A 15,511-nucleotide genomic window follows, 5' to 3' on the forward strand; every position below is an offset into this window, starting at 1 on the left:
AGAGAACTTGAAAATTTTCATAGACATGACATAAAGATATAATTATTATAAAAATACGATCATAGATAAATACCTGTTTCGTTTGTAGAGGGTTACTGGCACAAATATTCTCATGAAGATGATGAATGGCCTTTTAACTTCATTTTCAATTTTATCTGATTTTTTTTGGAACCCAAAAAGAAAAGAGCTTTTCGAGTACAGGGAAAGAACTGATCTTTTTCTTTCATTTTTATATAATGTCACTATATGCCTGGGATTACACCACTATATTTACAGTATATAGCAAAGCTCTGTACCAATTGGAAGAAAAGTTGGCAGCCTCAACAACGATGGAGCTTTAGTACATCCAAAAATGCTAGAGAAGTGCTATTCGCGCGCATACCCCATGAACTTACACTATCTATCGGATAAAATGGAGTTACTCCATGAAAGCATGACGTCCCGCGCAACAGATGGCAAGTCTGCAAGAACATATATAAGTTCCCCATAAAAATCAGAAAGCATGCAGAGCCATCAAAGACGACATTATCTCAAGTAATTAAGTGACTGTGTTCATATGTATATCTAATGAAATTTTACCTCGTGCTACCTCCATAGCCACCAAGGGGATATCTATTTGATCTTCTACCAGTCTATATACATCAACAAGCTATGTACAACACATTGTTTCATCACATGTGAGTAATCAAATAATGACGGAATGTAACTGAAAACAACCAAAAGTGATCAAACATATTAGTTTACCTCTTGAATGTGAAGCTTGGAGTCTTCTGTCAACGCAAGAAGAAGCTGCCTTCTAATTCCTTCATCAAGAAGGAACATACGAGCTCCATCCTTGATGGTGTCCGTCAAGTCCAATTTCCTATCAACCTGCAAGTCACTTGACCTGCGCCTGGTAAAACAGAAGCAGATGTAATTGCTCATTAACAAAGTTGACAAAACATAGACTCGTAGATTCTCAAGCAGAAAAGGACTAAAATAGCAATAATTTCATTGGGATACAGACGTGTTGTTCACTTGCAATGCAGGGTTGCTGCTCATCTTGGCCACGTTTTCCTTTGCGAGAACAATGAGATTCTCAAGCCGTTTCCACTGGAAAACACCATCTTTAAACAACACCTAATCCATGAACCAGATCATTACAGCATTGTAAGTCGAAAACATCTATCCCAGCAAAAAGGTTTTATAGCAAAGAATATCCATAGATGAGACTGAAGATGTAAATTCCAATCCTTGTCTAGAGATGAGTTGAAGAAAGTGAAGTATCAACATATGACATCTGCCCACTTCTAAAAGGCCTCGTGCAACAAAGTTACCAATCTATTCCTCATGTAGCAAAGGAACCAATCTTACCATACATACATTGGTAATGGCTAAGTTTTGATAAGTACACCTTATTTTTAGATAAGGTGTATTATTTTCAGTCATAAAACAATTTTATTGGTTGATAAAATGTTGCAAAGCATGATGCATTTATCATAAACAAACAAAATTGTTCTGCAATTGAAAATAATGCACATTGTCTAAAAACAAGGAACATTTATCAAGGCTTAACCATTGCCCTACATATATATATAGCATTAGTAGCCACGAATGTGATGGGTACAAATAAATAGAGGTTAGAACAATGTATCATGGTATTAGTGGACATGGTGGTTAGGATACTGAATTTTTCTGTGGGAGACTGACTGATGTAGGACAAAAAAGTAAAAATAGAAATTATTATTATTCTTTTGTTTATTTCCTCTTTTCTTTGTTTTCTATTTTCTCTTGTTTAGCCTTTAGTCATTAGGTTCCATTACAGTCCTAGTTAGGGATGATGCTTATTGGAATCTTAATTTTGCCTATATATGGTGTTTAGGTTGTAATTGAAGGTATTTTTTGATTATTAATATTGATGATCTTGAGGATTTATTTTGAGTTTATTGATTGAGTTTTTGGTATTCTTTTGTGTAGTTCTGCATCAAGAAGTCAAAAATACAACTGCCCCACAGGTTCCATGATGCAGAACCCATGAAGAACAAGAACAAAGAACTCAAATCAATTATCAAAATCACAATCCTGCCCAATAATGGAAATATAATCAATGATTAACTAGGAAAGAAATAACATCTCTGAAAATATTTACTTCTCTATCAGTTCAATATGGTAGAATACAATCAATCGATTAAGAACAATATTAGATTAACAAAGAACTGAAAAGAATGGCAATAACTTGATACATAATTCTGGCAATATAGAATAGAGGTGCCATGACCCTGTCAAAAATAGAAAATATATGTTCTGGGCCACAAGTAGATCGAGACATCTCTGAGATTGTCTCCAGACTGACCTGTATGAGCCGTTCACGTAGAGCCGGGTTAGGATCTGTCAGAAGCCGCTTTGCCACATATGGATAGGCAACCTAGTACAATGCTAGTTTTCAGTAAAAAAGAAAGGGTATTTTGTTTACAACTAGATATTAGGAAAAAGTGCACAATGCCAGATTAACAAACACTGCTTTCAAAGAGAAGGGTTCTTTGGCTTGATACATTAATTTAGCAGGTCTAGTGCATGTTTTCCAGCTTAAATGTCAGTCTAAGAATGTCAGTACAAACATATTATAAGCCTGAGCTAAGATGATCTTGAACTATGTTATTTTTGTTCTCTAATACTATTATGCAAATAAATAGAGAGCACAAGCATTATATAATACATTTCAATAGAAAATTCAGCCCTTATGAGATGAACAGAATCAGGTGTCTGGCAACCAGGATGGACTAAATAGAAAATTTGAGTTGCTGAAAATCTTCCCCAGGCAAGCCAAAGCAAAAAAGGCTCCTATATTGTCTACATATAATATTCTCGAGGGTTTAGAACTCGTATGTTTTTGGACTTAACAGTTTATCAAGCAACTAGAATTTTCAAACCAAACAGTATTATGGCTCGCACATTGTTTTGTAATTTGTACATACAATTGGAAACATTGATTCCATAAACAGACCCTGTTTAATTTATTTAACTAAAGGCCTGTTTGGTATCGAATTAAATAGTGATGGGATGAAATTAATGATAGGTTAAAATAGCGATGCAATTAAATAATGTTGTCCCACATTTGGTAAAAAAGGTATAACCTAGAATTATACCAATCCCATATCATATGTCAAATTGAGAAGGCGGCATTACTGTAAATTAATAGTCAAAAGACTAATTTGCCCCTTGATCCAAATAAATTATAATTATAAAAAATATATTTTTTTCTGTGAATAAAAATATTTTTAGATAACATAAAATATATTTTAATTACAAATATAAATCTAAACAATATATCAAAATTTTAAAAATAAAATAATAAATTTGAGAAGAGAGAATGGTTAGATTTGTTTATATAGTCAGGGACAAGAATGTCCATACAATCCAACTGTTTAATCCCTCCCCCACCCCCCACCCCCCCCAAAAAAAAACAAAAAAAAAAAAAACAAAACCCAAGTTTTATATAATCCCATTTCGGTGGGATTATTTTAAAAACTTGGTTTGCTTTATCCCATATTGAATGAGATATCAACATGGTATTACAAGTTAGAAGGTAATACCATGTTTTAGAACTCCTACCAAACAAGCGTTAAAAAAGGTTGGAGAGAGAGAGAGAGAGAGAGATTAATTCCAGCATAATTATATGAACTCCCCCATTCTATTTGTAATATCAGAAAGAGAGGATTCAATTCCCCCTTCAAATCCAATGGAGCGCACACCAGAGAAATCCCTCTCCAAACTACATGATGTGTAATTTCATTATATGGCCAGCAAGAACATCAATCACAAGTCATAATCCCACCAGGTGATATCAGTTAGATGAATTCTAATTTCATTCTATGGCCCTCAAAAGAAAATTAAAATGGATAGCTTAATTTTTATACCTCTTAACAGAATCAAAGAAACTTAACAGGAGAAATTTAAGATAAAGAAATGGTCTTCACCTCAAGAAATTTGAAATCTGGCTGCAGCGTAAAACAGATGCCCTCTTGGGTCAACAAAGAACGTATAACAAGAGAAAATCTCTCTGGGATTCGAATGGGATACTGGTAAACAAGTTGATTAAATTTCCCTGCAGCAGACATATTGAGTACTCTTTAAACAGAGACCAGCAAAGGATACACACAAAGAGGGGGTTTCGGGGACAAAAAATAGGGAATTCTAATATCAAGGAGTGCACAAATAAAGTTCATCACGATTCATTACATGGTCCTACAATACATGAATAAAGCTAGTGAAAAAAAATAACAATAATAATAAAAACTGGAATATTGACCCCTAAGGATTGTTTCTCACCTCATGTGGAACCTCCAGGGAAGACATTTATCTGGAGTCTATATCCCATACAACACAAATGGTAGAGAACATTCTCTTTGATGTATGTTTTCATAACTTTGCTATCAGTTAGGGCAACCAGTTGTCACATGCACACCTAGGGGTGAGGGGCAGCTCTGTGTGCCTCTTCAGCACTGAGACGAGATGCCACACTTGCCCAATCACATGGGAAGGTGCAAGGCACATGACTGCTATGCCCTATATCAAACCCTAAAACAAGAAAACAGAAACTCAAATGCAAAACCCCCATTCAGCAGAATTATGGGCTAGGCTGAAGGAAGAAGAGCAGGGAAGCAACAACACAACCTGAGAAGGAAAGGTACACAAGGAATTCAAAGGACAAAATAGATGGTAAAGGAAGAATCCTATGAAAAAAGCTAAAGAAATAAGACAAAAATGTAGATGTCATTGGACACACTTTAGAATAACAAAGAAATTTAAGAAAAATGATTTAAGGAATAACTATAGGTATAGGGTTGTACTGAAATGCGAGGAAGAATAAAGTGGAGAGAAAAAGTAGAAGGTGCCCATTGAATTCCACTGAAAATTATTTTTATGAAGCATAATGCAAGCACGCGAAAGACTTTGAGAGAGACATTAAAGTTTGATATCAAGTGTATGAGCCTAAATGAAGATATGACAAAAGATAGAAATACATGGAAGTCTAGAATTCATGTAGTAGACCCCACATAGTGGGATAAAGGCTGTATATGTTTGTTTATAATGCAAGCACACAGGTAGCATATATGCAAGTAAAATTAACACGTGGACAGGAAGCCACAAACCAACGTGATGACTGACAATAGACACCAATTTCTTTCATCATGCAAGCTAGAGAACATCTAGGAGCAAAGATAAGTGCATACAAATAGTTTCAATGAGCGAGAATAGAAACTTGAACTTCTAGTGGCAAAAAATAAGGACATAAGTTTACCTGTAACACTTCTGAAATTAAAATCTGAGAGTCCTTTACCAGCAGAGTTCTGCCAGATCGCTTCCAAAGCAGGTATAATGGGCGAGACATCAGTGCCACTAGCCAGGAAGCCAAGCCTGGTGAAATCATTTGCCATCTCTACATAGTCCTCATTTACAGCATGAACAACAGCATCAATCAAAATCTGCTTGTTTTGCTGCACATAGTAAGAAATATCCAATGCAAATATTTCCCTTAGACATGTCTCAGACGCTGGAAATGAAGGCAGAAGCCTCAAACCACAGAGTAATATTACATATGACAGGAAAATTATGCATTTCCCAGAAGGCAAGATCAGCTAAGACATATCCATAAGGATAAGCATTATGGTGGCTTCACTGGGAAAAATATAGTTACCACATACTACACCAATAAAAAGAGATATGGGCATTGGTCAACAAATTAATTCCAACTTCATAATATATAGATGTAACAAATTCAGAAGGACAAATTAAATTAATTGTTAGTGTAATACCCCCGAGAGTCAGGTCCAAGAAAGGATTCTAGAGAAGGTAGTATATATATCGAGAATAGTAAGAAAGGAAACAATATCAGTTGGATACCTTTTGGGCTGAATATGGATAAAAAACTTCCAAGTTAAGCGCGCTTAAACTAGGGTAACTCAATGATGGGTGACTCTTGGGAACTTCGCGTAGGCCCATCAGGGTAAGTTAATCTGATCTTTCCCACTGCTCAATGTGGAATGTTACAGGTGGTATCAGAGCCAACCCTTGAACTAGGCAGTCTAATGAAAGCGGAGAGTGACGCCGGGGCGCGAGGGCCTAAACAAGGAGCAGCTCCCAAATGGGAGAAGATATAAAACTAGTTGTAAGGTCACATGAAGAGAACGTCATATGCTCAAGGGGGGGAGAATGTAATACCCCGAGAGCCCAATGTCAGGTCCAAGAAGGGACTCTAGAGAAGCTAATATATATATCGAGGATAGTAAGGAAGGAAACAACACCAATTAGATATCTTTTGGGTTGAATGTGGATAAAGAACTCCCGGTTTAAGCGTGCTTGAGTTAGGGTAGCTCAAGGATGGGTGACTCCTAGGAAGTTCACGTAGGCCCATCAAGATAAGTTGATCCGATCCTTCCTATCGATCGATGCGGGATGTTACAGTTAGGCTTAGTCATGTAGACCTAGACATAAATATGTGAGTATTGAGTATCTAAGTTGTCCTTATGTTACCTTAACAAACTAACTCAAATGGACCTAATAGTGATATGGAGATAACATCACAAGTCTCTCTGGCATGGTGGTTCCATGTAATCACATTGTGTGGCCAATACATGTGCTCCTCTAACAAGCCAACAAGACCATATACACATATCATTCACATGCTATTTTCCACTGCATTAAACTGATCCCAATTAAAGATGAAGTGACAGGAGGGTCAACATATTGATATAGCTGGTTGAGATGATGTTAAGCAACAGGTTGTTTCTTTGTGACTAGAAGGTCACATGTTTGAGTTGTGAAAACAACCTCTTTGCAAAGCAAGGGCAAGGCTGTGTACAAAAGTGACCTTCCCTCAACCCTTGCAAAGCCAGGAGCCTCGTACACTAAGAATGCTCTTTTACTAGGCATAAATTGTTTATCCTGTGTGAACTAGAGCAAAACAGACAATAAGAAAAATAGAACAATCACAAAAGAAGGGTATGATCTAGCATGTCAAAACTCTGTGAAAATGATATCTTACATTAAAAAAACCAAGTCATATGACTACATGGCAATAAACTTTTTTCTTTTTCTTTTTTTATGGAAAGGTAAAGTAGGAATAATATTGTTATTAATATCTTCATAGTACTTACATTACCTGACTTAGTACAGCAACATTCCCGAAGTCTACATAAGCAATGCGACCATCACGCAGAGCAAATATATTTCCAGGGTGCGGATCTCCGTGAAATAATCCAAATTCCAGCAACTGCCGCAGCGCAGCACTCACACCAACAGTCAAAAATCCATTGACATCAATGCCTGCCTCTTTAACAGCCTGAGTAAGATAGAGGCACTTAAATTAATATATTAAGGCAAAACTTCATAGAATATTGCATGTGCACTCTAATAAGCCAACCTGTGGGTTAGTACACCGTATGCCATCAATCCATTCCATTACCAACACACGTGAACCAGAAAGCTGCTTGTAAACCCTAGGAATTTTAACTGTAGGATCATCTTTGAAGTTCTCAAGAAAATCTTCAATATTACGAGCTTCCTATTAAAAAAAAAAAGAGAAGGAGAGAAATGAAATTAACCAGAAGTGAGAAGTTAATAATTGTAAAATCCTAATGACAAAAATACTTAATAATACAAATCTACTGAAAACCATAAATCTGAAAGAAGGTAAGCATTTGTGATCCAAATTTCAGGTTTGGGTGTAACTTAAATGCATAGGCATGTATATACAGATGTGTGTGTGTGTGTGTGTTTGTGTGTGTATTCTGACAAACAAAAGCGAGATCAGGATATACCAAGGTATAGTCTAGCTCCTCCAAGAGTTTCTCCCCAAATTCATCAACTATAAGCTCTGCATTACAGCCCAGTTTCTGTAGACTGATGCCATTCAAGAATGAAGCGAGATTGCGGAAGAGAAAAAGATCCCGATAAATAATAGGCTCAATCTGAGGCCTTTGAACCTGTAACAGTATAAGTTGAATCTCCAATTAACATATGTTCAATCATTTTTCTTTTTAGATTCTTCATTTTTTTATTTTTTAACAAGAGCCAACATGCAGAAGCAAAAATGATAATAATATATTTTAATAAAGAACATAAACACCACGTATCATGTTCATGCACACACACTTGAAGGAAAAAAAAAACAGTGAAGAAAAATTAATTAGATTATTTACAGCAAACAGAGGCAGTAAGTTTACAGAAAATAATTAGATCCTCTGAAAATAGTGGCAGGAAGTGTACAGAAAATAATTAAATGAGTAAACTAAACCGTGTTTAAGTGAGTCAATTGGCAAGCTCTTTTTTTTTTTTTTCGCTAGATAAATGGCAAGCTAAATGCCCTATCTGATTAGGCCTATGTACATAAAGTAAGAAATAATTAGGGATTTGAAGTTCTTTAGAATAAAAACAAACCAAGAATATAAGACAACTCCTAAAGTTATAACTTCATAAATAATTAAAATCCTAAAATATTAAACTATTGACATCCATTGCATATTACTTCAAGTAAGATAGATGGCACAGGAAAGTGAAGGGCATATATGTCACTGATTTCAAGTGTGAATCTGTGACAGGAATTAAAAGGACAGACATGATATTAAAGGGTGATATTATTATCATTGAAAAATGTTTCCAAATATTAGATCCGTGCAACTTAACATTTAATAGACGTCATAAATGTTAAAAAAACAAGACCCATGCAACATCCCACTCAAATCTGTTCAGTGATAAGGATCTATACCCTTACATGAAAAATATTTTAAACTTGCATTCTATGCATAAAAAGCTGATCACTAGTCTGCAAATTATATTTAATCTTAGATAAGTTGTGGTTAAGAAATATAAAATTTAGTCATGTTTTCATGTTCTTGAGCGTTGGAATCAAATGACTCCGCCTGGACAAATATCAGCATCTAAAAATTTGAACATTTACATACTAAAAATGTTCCAAAATAGCTAAAGAATGTTTAGTAATAAATTAATTTGATGAATTTATCAACATTTTCTTGAGTTTTATACTATTAAATCCACAGGAGGAAATTTTTGTTGGATAAACCAGACAGCACAATGAAGAATGCACAAGCTACCTTGCTAATATATCAATTTAAAGAATATTCTAGTACAATTTCAGAAGCATATCAAATACTAAAAGTGTTTTGACACATGTCCAAGAGTATCCAAAAAGTACCAATGGTTTAGACAAGTTTTTATTTTAAATTGAGAATCCACAATGACATTATTGGAAATGCAGTGTAAAGCATTAGAGAAAATCAACATCTGATGTCCATCAAGTATTGCCAGATCTCCATTTATCCACTATGTACTAAATACATCTCCATAAACTCATTCCCATTTGGTTTTCTTTATCTTTTAATGGTATACAAAGTCAACCATGAACGCTTCAAAAATAAATTACTTTTAGTGTTCTTTTCAGCTTCTTGTGTATTCAAATTCTTAAAATATAAAACAGAAGAGAACTTTGAGGTCTTCCTCCCATAACAGTGTCTTTTTTTAGAAGAATTTATGAGAAATTTTTAGAAACTGCTCCACAATAACATGTTCATGATCATTATCTTTTGACATGTATTTGCCAATGTCAAAACTTATTCTGAAAGTCCTTGAGGGAGATTAACTAGTCTAGTCATTACTGACATGTTAAACCGTCATCCAACAGATTGAACAAGGGTGAACTTTGTAAGATGTGAAAACTACCATATTAAATCATAAAATAAAAAGAACTTTACCAGATGAACCTTTTACAACCTTAATAGCAACGTCCTCCCCTGAGGCCCGAAGAGTAGCTCGGTAAACTTGACCCAGACTTGCAGCTGCTATAGTTTCTGAGGAAATTTTGCTAAACAAAGCTTCAAGGGGTTGGCCCAGTTCCTCTTCCATAATGTTGAAGGCAACCTAAATCAATGTAAATCACTCACTGCTTAAATAGAAGGAGTCCTACTCCAGTATAGTATGCAAAACAGGTCATTAATCATAGGTGTGAGACATATTTGCTAGGCACCTGATTGGGGAAAGAAGGAACATCATCTTGAAGAATGCAGAGTTCATTCATATAATCTTCTCTAATAATATCCGGTCTGTTTGCAAGAACCTGTTTAGTATAAAAAACAAAAAGGTAGAAAGTTCAATCAAGATCGAGTCAAGCATTTAAAAGACATAATTTTGCAACTTGTTTTTAAGGAATACATAAGCATGAACAAGAAATCTGAAAATCAGATGTTAAAAATTTTAAGCCGCCAAGTTGTCTGCATTAGCAATGAGATGAAATATGTACATATTAAGTTAATAAGATTGAATACATATGCAAATATATCAGAAAGGAAAAAAAAGCACGGTGCCAATTTTAGGTTTTTTCTATTTATTTTTATATGGGAAAAATGGGTTTAAAGTTCTTAAGTTTGGACCTACAACCTTCCTGCCAAAACATCTTCTAGAATTTAGGGCAACAAAATGAAGCGAGACAAATTGATGGCTGTTACAATAACACTTTCTAGTCTGGTTTAGACATTGAAACACCAAGGGGCTGTGCTTAGTAAGTAGGGAAAAAAATAAATAAGAAAGAAATAAAGAATGTGATGGCCATTAAAAACTTTGAAGAAAAAAAATGCGAAGGCAGGTAACGAAGAAGAACCTGGCCAGCTTTGATGAAGGAAGGGCCTAAATCGCAGAGGAGATTTCTGAGCTGGCGAGCACGATAAGGAACAACCTCTTTATCACGACCCACCAAACAATCGTACATTAAGGAAGACCAATAGAATCCCAAATTCCAAACAATCTCAACTCCACGGCCGATAAGGGACAGAATAGCCCCTCTAGATTCCAAAACCTTATTCCTCACCTAATAAATACGCAAAAAGAAATCAAACATGGCAGAGAAACAATCGAAACTTCATTACAATTATTCAGAGAAAGACGATCACGTGAATACTACCAGGTCCGGGGTGTACTTGCGGAATGGAACACAAACACCGCGCTCAATATCGAGCTGCTCTAGAGCACTATTAGACGGAGTACTGGCAGTGGAGGCAGCAGTAGAAGACGGCCGCGGTAGTGGTACTAATGTCCGGCTGTCGGTAGTTGCCTTGGCAACAACTCGCAGCTTCTTCTTGGTTGTAATCAGTGGCACGGCGCGGCCACCGGCAGTGCGTGTATTGAAGGGATCGAAATTGGATGACGATAGCGGTGGAGACGAGCATGTACGCGCCGTGCACACAATCAATTCCATAGCTGCAAAATGAGAAAATGAAACCCTAGCCAATTTGGGGAGACGATCAGAGAGAGAGAGAGAGAGCAAGTAGAAGAAGCAGGGCAAGGAATGGGCGGATAGGCTCAGGCTGGCGGTCACTAAAATAAATACACGAGAAGAGAGAAGCGTGGAGGTAACCTTTCGTTTGAAAGTTGGACTGGCTCTCTGTGAGTCTCTCTCTTTCTTTCTCCTAGCATCCACGATGAGCCAGCCGGCATTCGACTGACTGACTGGCTGGGATTCGACGAACAAACCCCACCGCAAGTGTAACGGTTCGGTTTGTTTGGCTTGGAACAAATCTTTTCGGTTAGATGTAATAATAATAATAACTGCTAAATAGCAGCTGGCACTCGCGAGGTCAATAATACTTACGGGAAATTCTATTCATACCAAGCTTTTTACTCTTCATAATTATTTTTTAATATATCTAAAATATCTTTAAACAAAAATTTAATTTTACTCTTATCTTCAATACTCAACCACCACCTGACATGTCATCTTTCGTCGGTGAAAGACGATAATTTCTTCTTGATACAGTAGCTCATATCTCAAGTAAACATATTTTCTCCTCAAATCTCTCATCCCTTTTATTTCAGACTCACACCCATATTAATCCATTTTCTCTCAAATCTTTATCGTCGACGCAGCAAGACGCTCTTGAGACGAAGAAAGCTAGCAAGATGGAGAAGCTTAACTTCTTCTACCACGTACCATACCTATAAAATAACACAAAAATATTAACAAAAATTATGAACATTACAATAAAAAAAATTATTAACATTACAATAAAAAAAATTATTAAACAAAAATTATGAAAAAACTATCGAACCATCGCGCCTCCAAACTCTAGAGTTCGGAGGCAACCAATGCCTCCGAACCTTGGAGTTCGGAGGCAGCGCATGCCTCCGAACTCTAGGTTTCGAAGGCACTGGTCGCCTCCGAATCCTAGAATTCGGAGGGTTTATTTTTTTTTCTTTCTTTTTTTTTTAATTTTATGTATTATACAAATACACACAGGCATCATCACTTACAACTTCCACAAGTGGTTCTCCTACACACCATTCCTACTGCCACATCACTTCTATTGCACTCTCCCACTAGAATTCTTGATATCCTTCAAGGAAAAGAAATACTTTTCCACCATTATCTTATGTGATGCCATTCTTGACAATCTTTCACAAGTAATTACTTAGTCAAGAATGAATCTAAACTCCTTGACCTTATACTCAAATATTCAAATAATGTATGGACATTGTAAGCCCAATTAAGCAGTTGATCTTGTGTACCCATCTTATTAGTTCAACTACATATTTATATATTTACATATATATTAATATTGATCGAGATCTCTTTTAAGTAAAGACTCTTTTGATAGCATTTATTTATTATAATTTAAGTATGATAAAAAATCATATAAATTTAAAACTTTATATATAGTTTTTATCTGATTAATGTCTCTTGCTATTTAAGTTCATGCCTGTGACATCACTCAATCATCATTTTTATGAATAAGCTTTTTGTAAATATATTAATTTTCTTTCATTACTTAAGAGAGTGAGGTATAAAAAAAAAACTAATATACTTACTAAACAAATGGATGAAATGAATAAAATTTATAAAAACTAAAAATAAAAAGACCACAGAAAACTTAACATGAGATATGATTATCTTCGAAAGAAAACAAAATTATAAATAAAAATAATTAAAAATCTAAAATTTATATGTAATTGATTGTATGCAGTGAAACTAAAATTAATGAATGTGGTGGTAGCCATGAGAGTGACGGAAACTGGACTTGTGTATTGGTTGTTGCCGCTTGAAGTTTTGAAGTTGAGGTTAAAGTTGCTGGTTGAATTATTTTAATATTGTGTTTGGATGGATTTATATAATTCAGTGACCCAACCCTCCGAACTCTAGCGTTCGGAATTGCTGGGTGCCTCCGAAACCCAGGTTTCGGAGGCACGGGCCGTTTCCAAAACCTAGAGTTCGGAGGTGTTGGGCGCTTCCGGAACCCAAGTTTCGGAGGCACGGGCCGCTTCCGAAACCTAGAGTTCGAAAGTGCTGGGCGCCTCCGAAACCCAGGTTTCGGAAGTAGCCCAAGCCTCCGAAACCTAGGTTTCGGAGGCGTTGGGCGCTTCTGAACCCAGTTCGGAGACGCAGGCTACCTCCCATTGCCTCCCTTCGATGGTGGTGACCGATCCGAACCCAGGGTTCGAAGGCCGCCGCCACCACATTCGACCTCAGGCGGCCATCACCTTCGCCCATCCAACATCTCCCAAGTTAAAATCTTCTAACCCAAAAATGTAAGTAAAAATTACCTCACCAAGCACACAACAGAGAGACGCAGCTGTAGAAAAGGCGACGGGGCTAAGTTGCGATAGAGAAGGGGACGGCGTAATGTATGGATATATGAGGGTAATTTTGGAATATAGGTGGCTGCAACAAATAATAATTATGGGTGTGAAAAGTAATTATTAATTTTATTTTAATTATGATTCTGAAGAGTAAAAAGCTCGGTGCTAATAGAATTTCCCTAATACTAATCCCCCTCCCTATAGTATTGTCCTATATAAGTAATTAATTTAGAATAATTACCTCTAAATAAAACTAATTTAGCATTTGATCATATCATTTAAAAAATATTCTTCTTATTCTTGCATGTGTTATGTTCTTTCTTGCTTCAAATGTCCACTCTAATTTCACAAATGAAATAAAAAATTAATTTTAATAAAAATATACGTAGGTGCAAATCAGGAAAGTAAGTGAACACTAAGCTAAGTGGGATGGGTAGAAGGCTGGGTGGGGTGGTCAGTTACTATGTGTGTGTATATATATATATATATATATATATTACCATTTCATCTAAACCCCACACCAATACTGTAAAAATTTAATGGAAATGTTTTGGCTAAATATATATTTTAGTTACTGTATTTGTTAGTTTTTTTTATTTAAATTAGAGATGGCAAAATAGGTTTGGCCCGAGGGGCTGGCCCGTTGGGGCCCGGTCCGGCACCGGGCTAGGGCCAACATTTTGTTGGCCCATTTAAGGTCGGGCTGATTTGGCCCGGCCCGCTAATCTCGCCCTCGCTCGCCACCCTCGCCCCTCAGTCGCCCTCGCTCGCCCTCGCCCCTCTCCCTCTCTTGCTCACTGCTTGCTGCCCGTTTGGCCCGCGGGCCCGTGTAGGGCCGGATTAGGGCCAACAATCTGCTGGCCTGTTTTTAAGGGGGCCGATTTGGCCCGGCCCAGCCCGGCCCGTTTGCCATCTCTAATTTAAACACTCAATTTTTTTTAATTATTTTAATTATATCCCTTAAATTATATAATTTCGAGTTAGTTACACTTATGATTTTTTTATTATTTCTATAATACACCTAAATTATACTTAACTCATTATTCTTAACAGAATTATCGAGTTATGTAATTAATTCAAAATTATATAATTTAAGGATATAATTAAAATAATAAAAATTTTAAGGGTGCAATTATCTCAACATTACATAATTTAATAATATAATTGACATAAAAAATAAATATTTAAATAATAAAACGTATTTTGTCAAAACGTTTTTATTAGATACACTTTATTTTTCTAAATGTCACGAAGCGGAGTGGGGCCTGAGTGGCTCTACAAAGGAAGGGAGGAAGAAAGGCCCACCGACTGCTGGGCCGTCTGAAAAACACGTGAGCAGGAATCATGGCCCAAAGGATGATGGGTTAGGCCCTGCACTCACTTGGGCCAGAATGATGGACGCTTGGCCCATTATTACCCTATGACAGTCAGGTCCGAGTATTATGAAAGAACGGCATCAGATTGAGAACTGGGAGCCCATTTGACTTGTAACCTCTAACAACATATTTGTGTAATTATAAGATAATGGGCAATTTGGTAATTTGTCACTCAAATATCTCCTTCGCAATTTTAAGCACCAAACGTAGCAAAATTATAACACTAAACATGAAATATTATTATTATTATTTAATTTGTTTTCCATTTTCCATTATTCGATTGTTATTAACTTTATTTCATCATTCATTATTTGATGTGAATATCAAACCAACCCACAAAAAATGTTACATCAGACGACAAATCTGCAAAAGACCTTTCTAGCCAAATCAGTGGGGGGTGTTTGTTTTCAATGGGAACAGGTGAAATACTAATTGTCGGGAAAGGCTAAGTATGAGTTGGGCCTTGTCTTAAGGGCAATTTTGGACCTTCCCGACAATTCCCAAAAGGTCTTTTT

General features: G+C 36.2%; 1 protein-coding gene across 2 annotated transcripts; it reads right to left on the reverse strand.

Annotated features, from left to right (window-relative positions):
- Positions 1 to 196: 196 nt before the first annotated feature.
- On the reverse strand, positions 197 to 11,559 carry LOC127790559 (protein ACTIVITY OF BC1 COMPLEX KINASE 1, chloroplastic). 2 transcript variants are annotated; one of them, XM_052320134.1, is made up of 15 exons: positions 11,405 to 11,559; positions 10,952 to 11,247; positions 10,652 to 10,858; positions 10,022 to 10,111; positions 9,769 to 9,915; positions 7,800 to 7,964; positions 7,403 to 7,543; positions 7,142 to 7,321; positions 5,282 to 5,477; positions 3,957 to 4,084; positions 2,333 to 2,404; positions 1,007 to 1,119; positions 745 to 892; positions 580 to 649; positions 197 to 461 (listed from the first exon to the last, which is right to left on the reverse strand). In XM_052320134.1, exons 2-15 carry the CDS (start codon positions 11,243 to 11,245, stop codon positions 397 to 399), a joined length of 2,016 nt encoding a protein of 671 aa, XP_052176094.1. In that variant the 5' UTR covers positions 11,246 to 11,247; positions 11,405 to 11,559; the 3' UTR covers positions 197 to 396. The 2 variants fall into 2 exon arrangements, with proteins under 2 accessions (XP_052176094.1, XP_052176084.1); XM_052320124.1 differs by lacking the exon at positions 11,405 to 11,559 and having other exon boundaries at positions 10,952 to 11,398.
- Between the last annotated feature and the right edge of the window lie 3,952 nt (positions 11,560 to 15,511).

This window comes from Diospyros lotus, chromosome 1 (assembly GCF_014633365.1).
Source record: "Diospyros lotus cultivar Yz01 chromosome 1, ASM1463336v1, whole genome shotgun sequence".
Classification (NCBI taxonomy): domain Eukaryota; kingdom Viridiplantae; phylum Streptophyta; class Magnoliopsida; order Ericales; family Ebenaceae; genus Diospyros; species Diospyros lotus.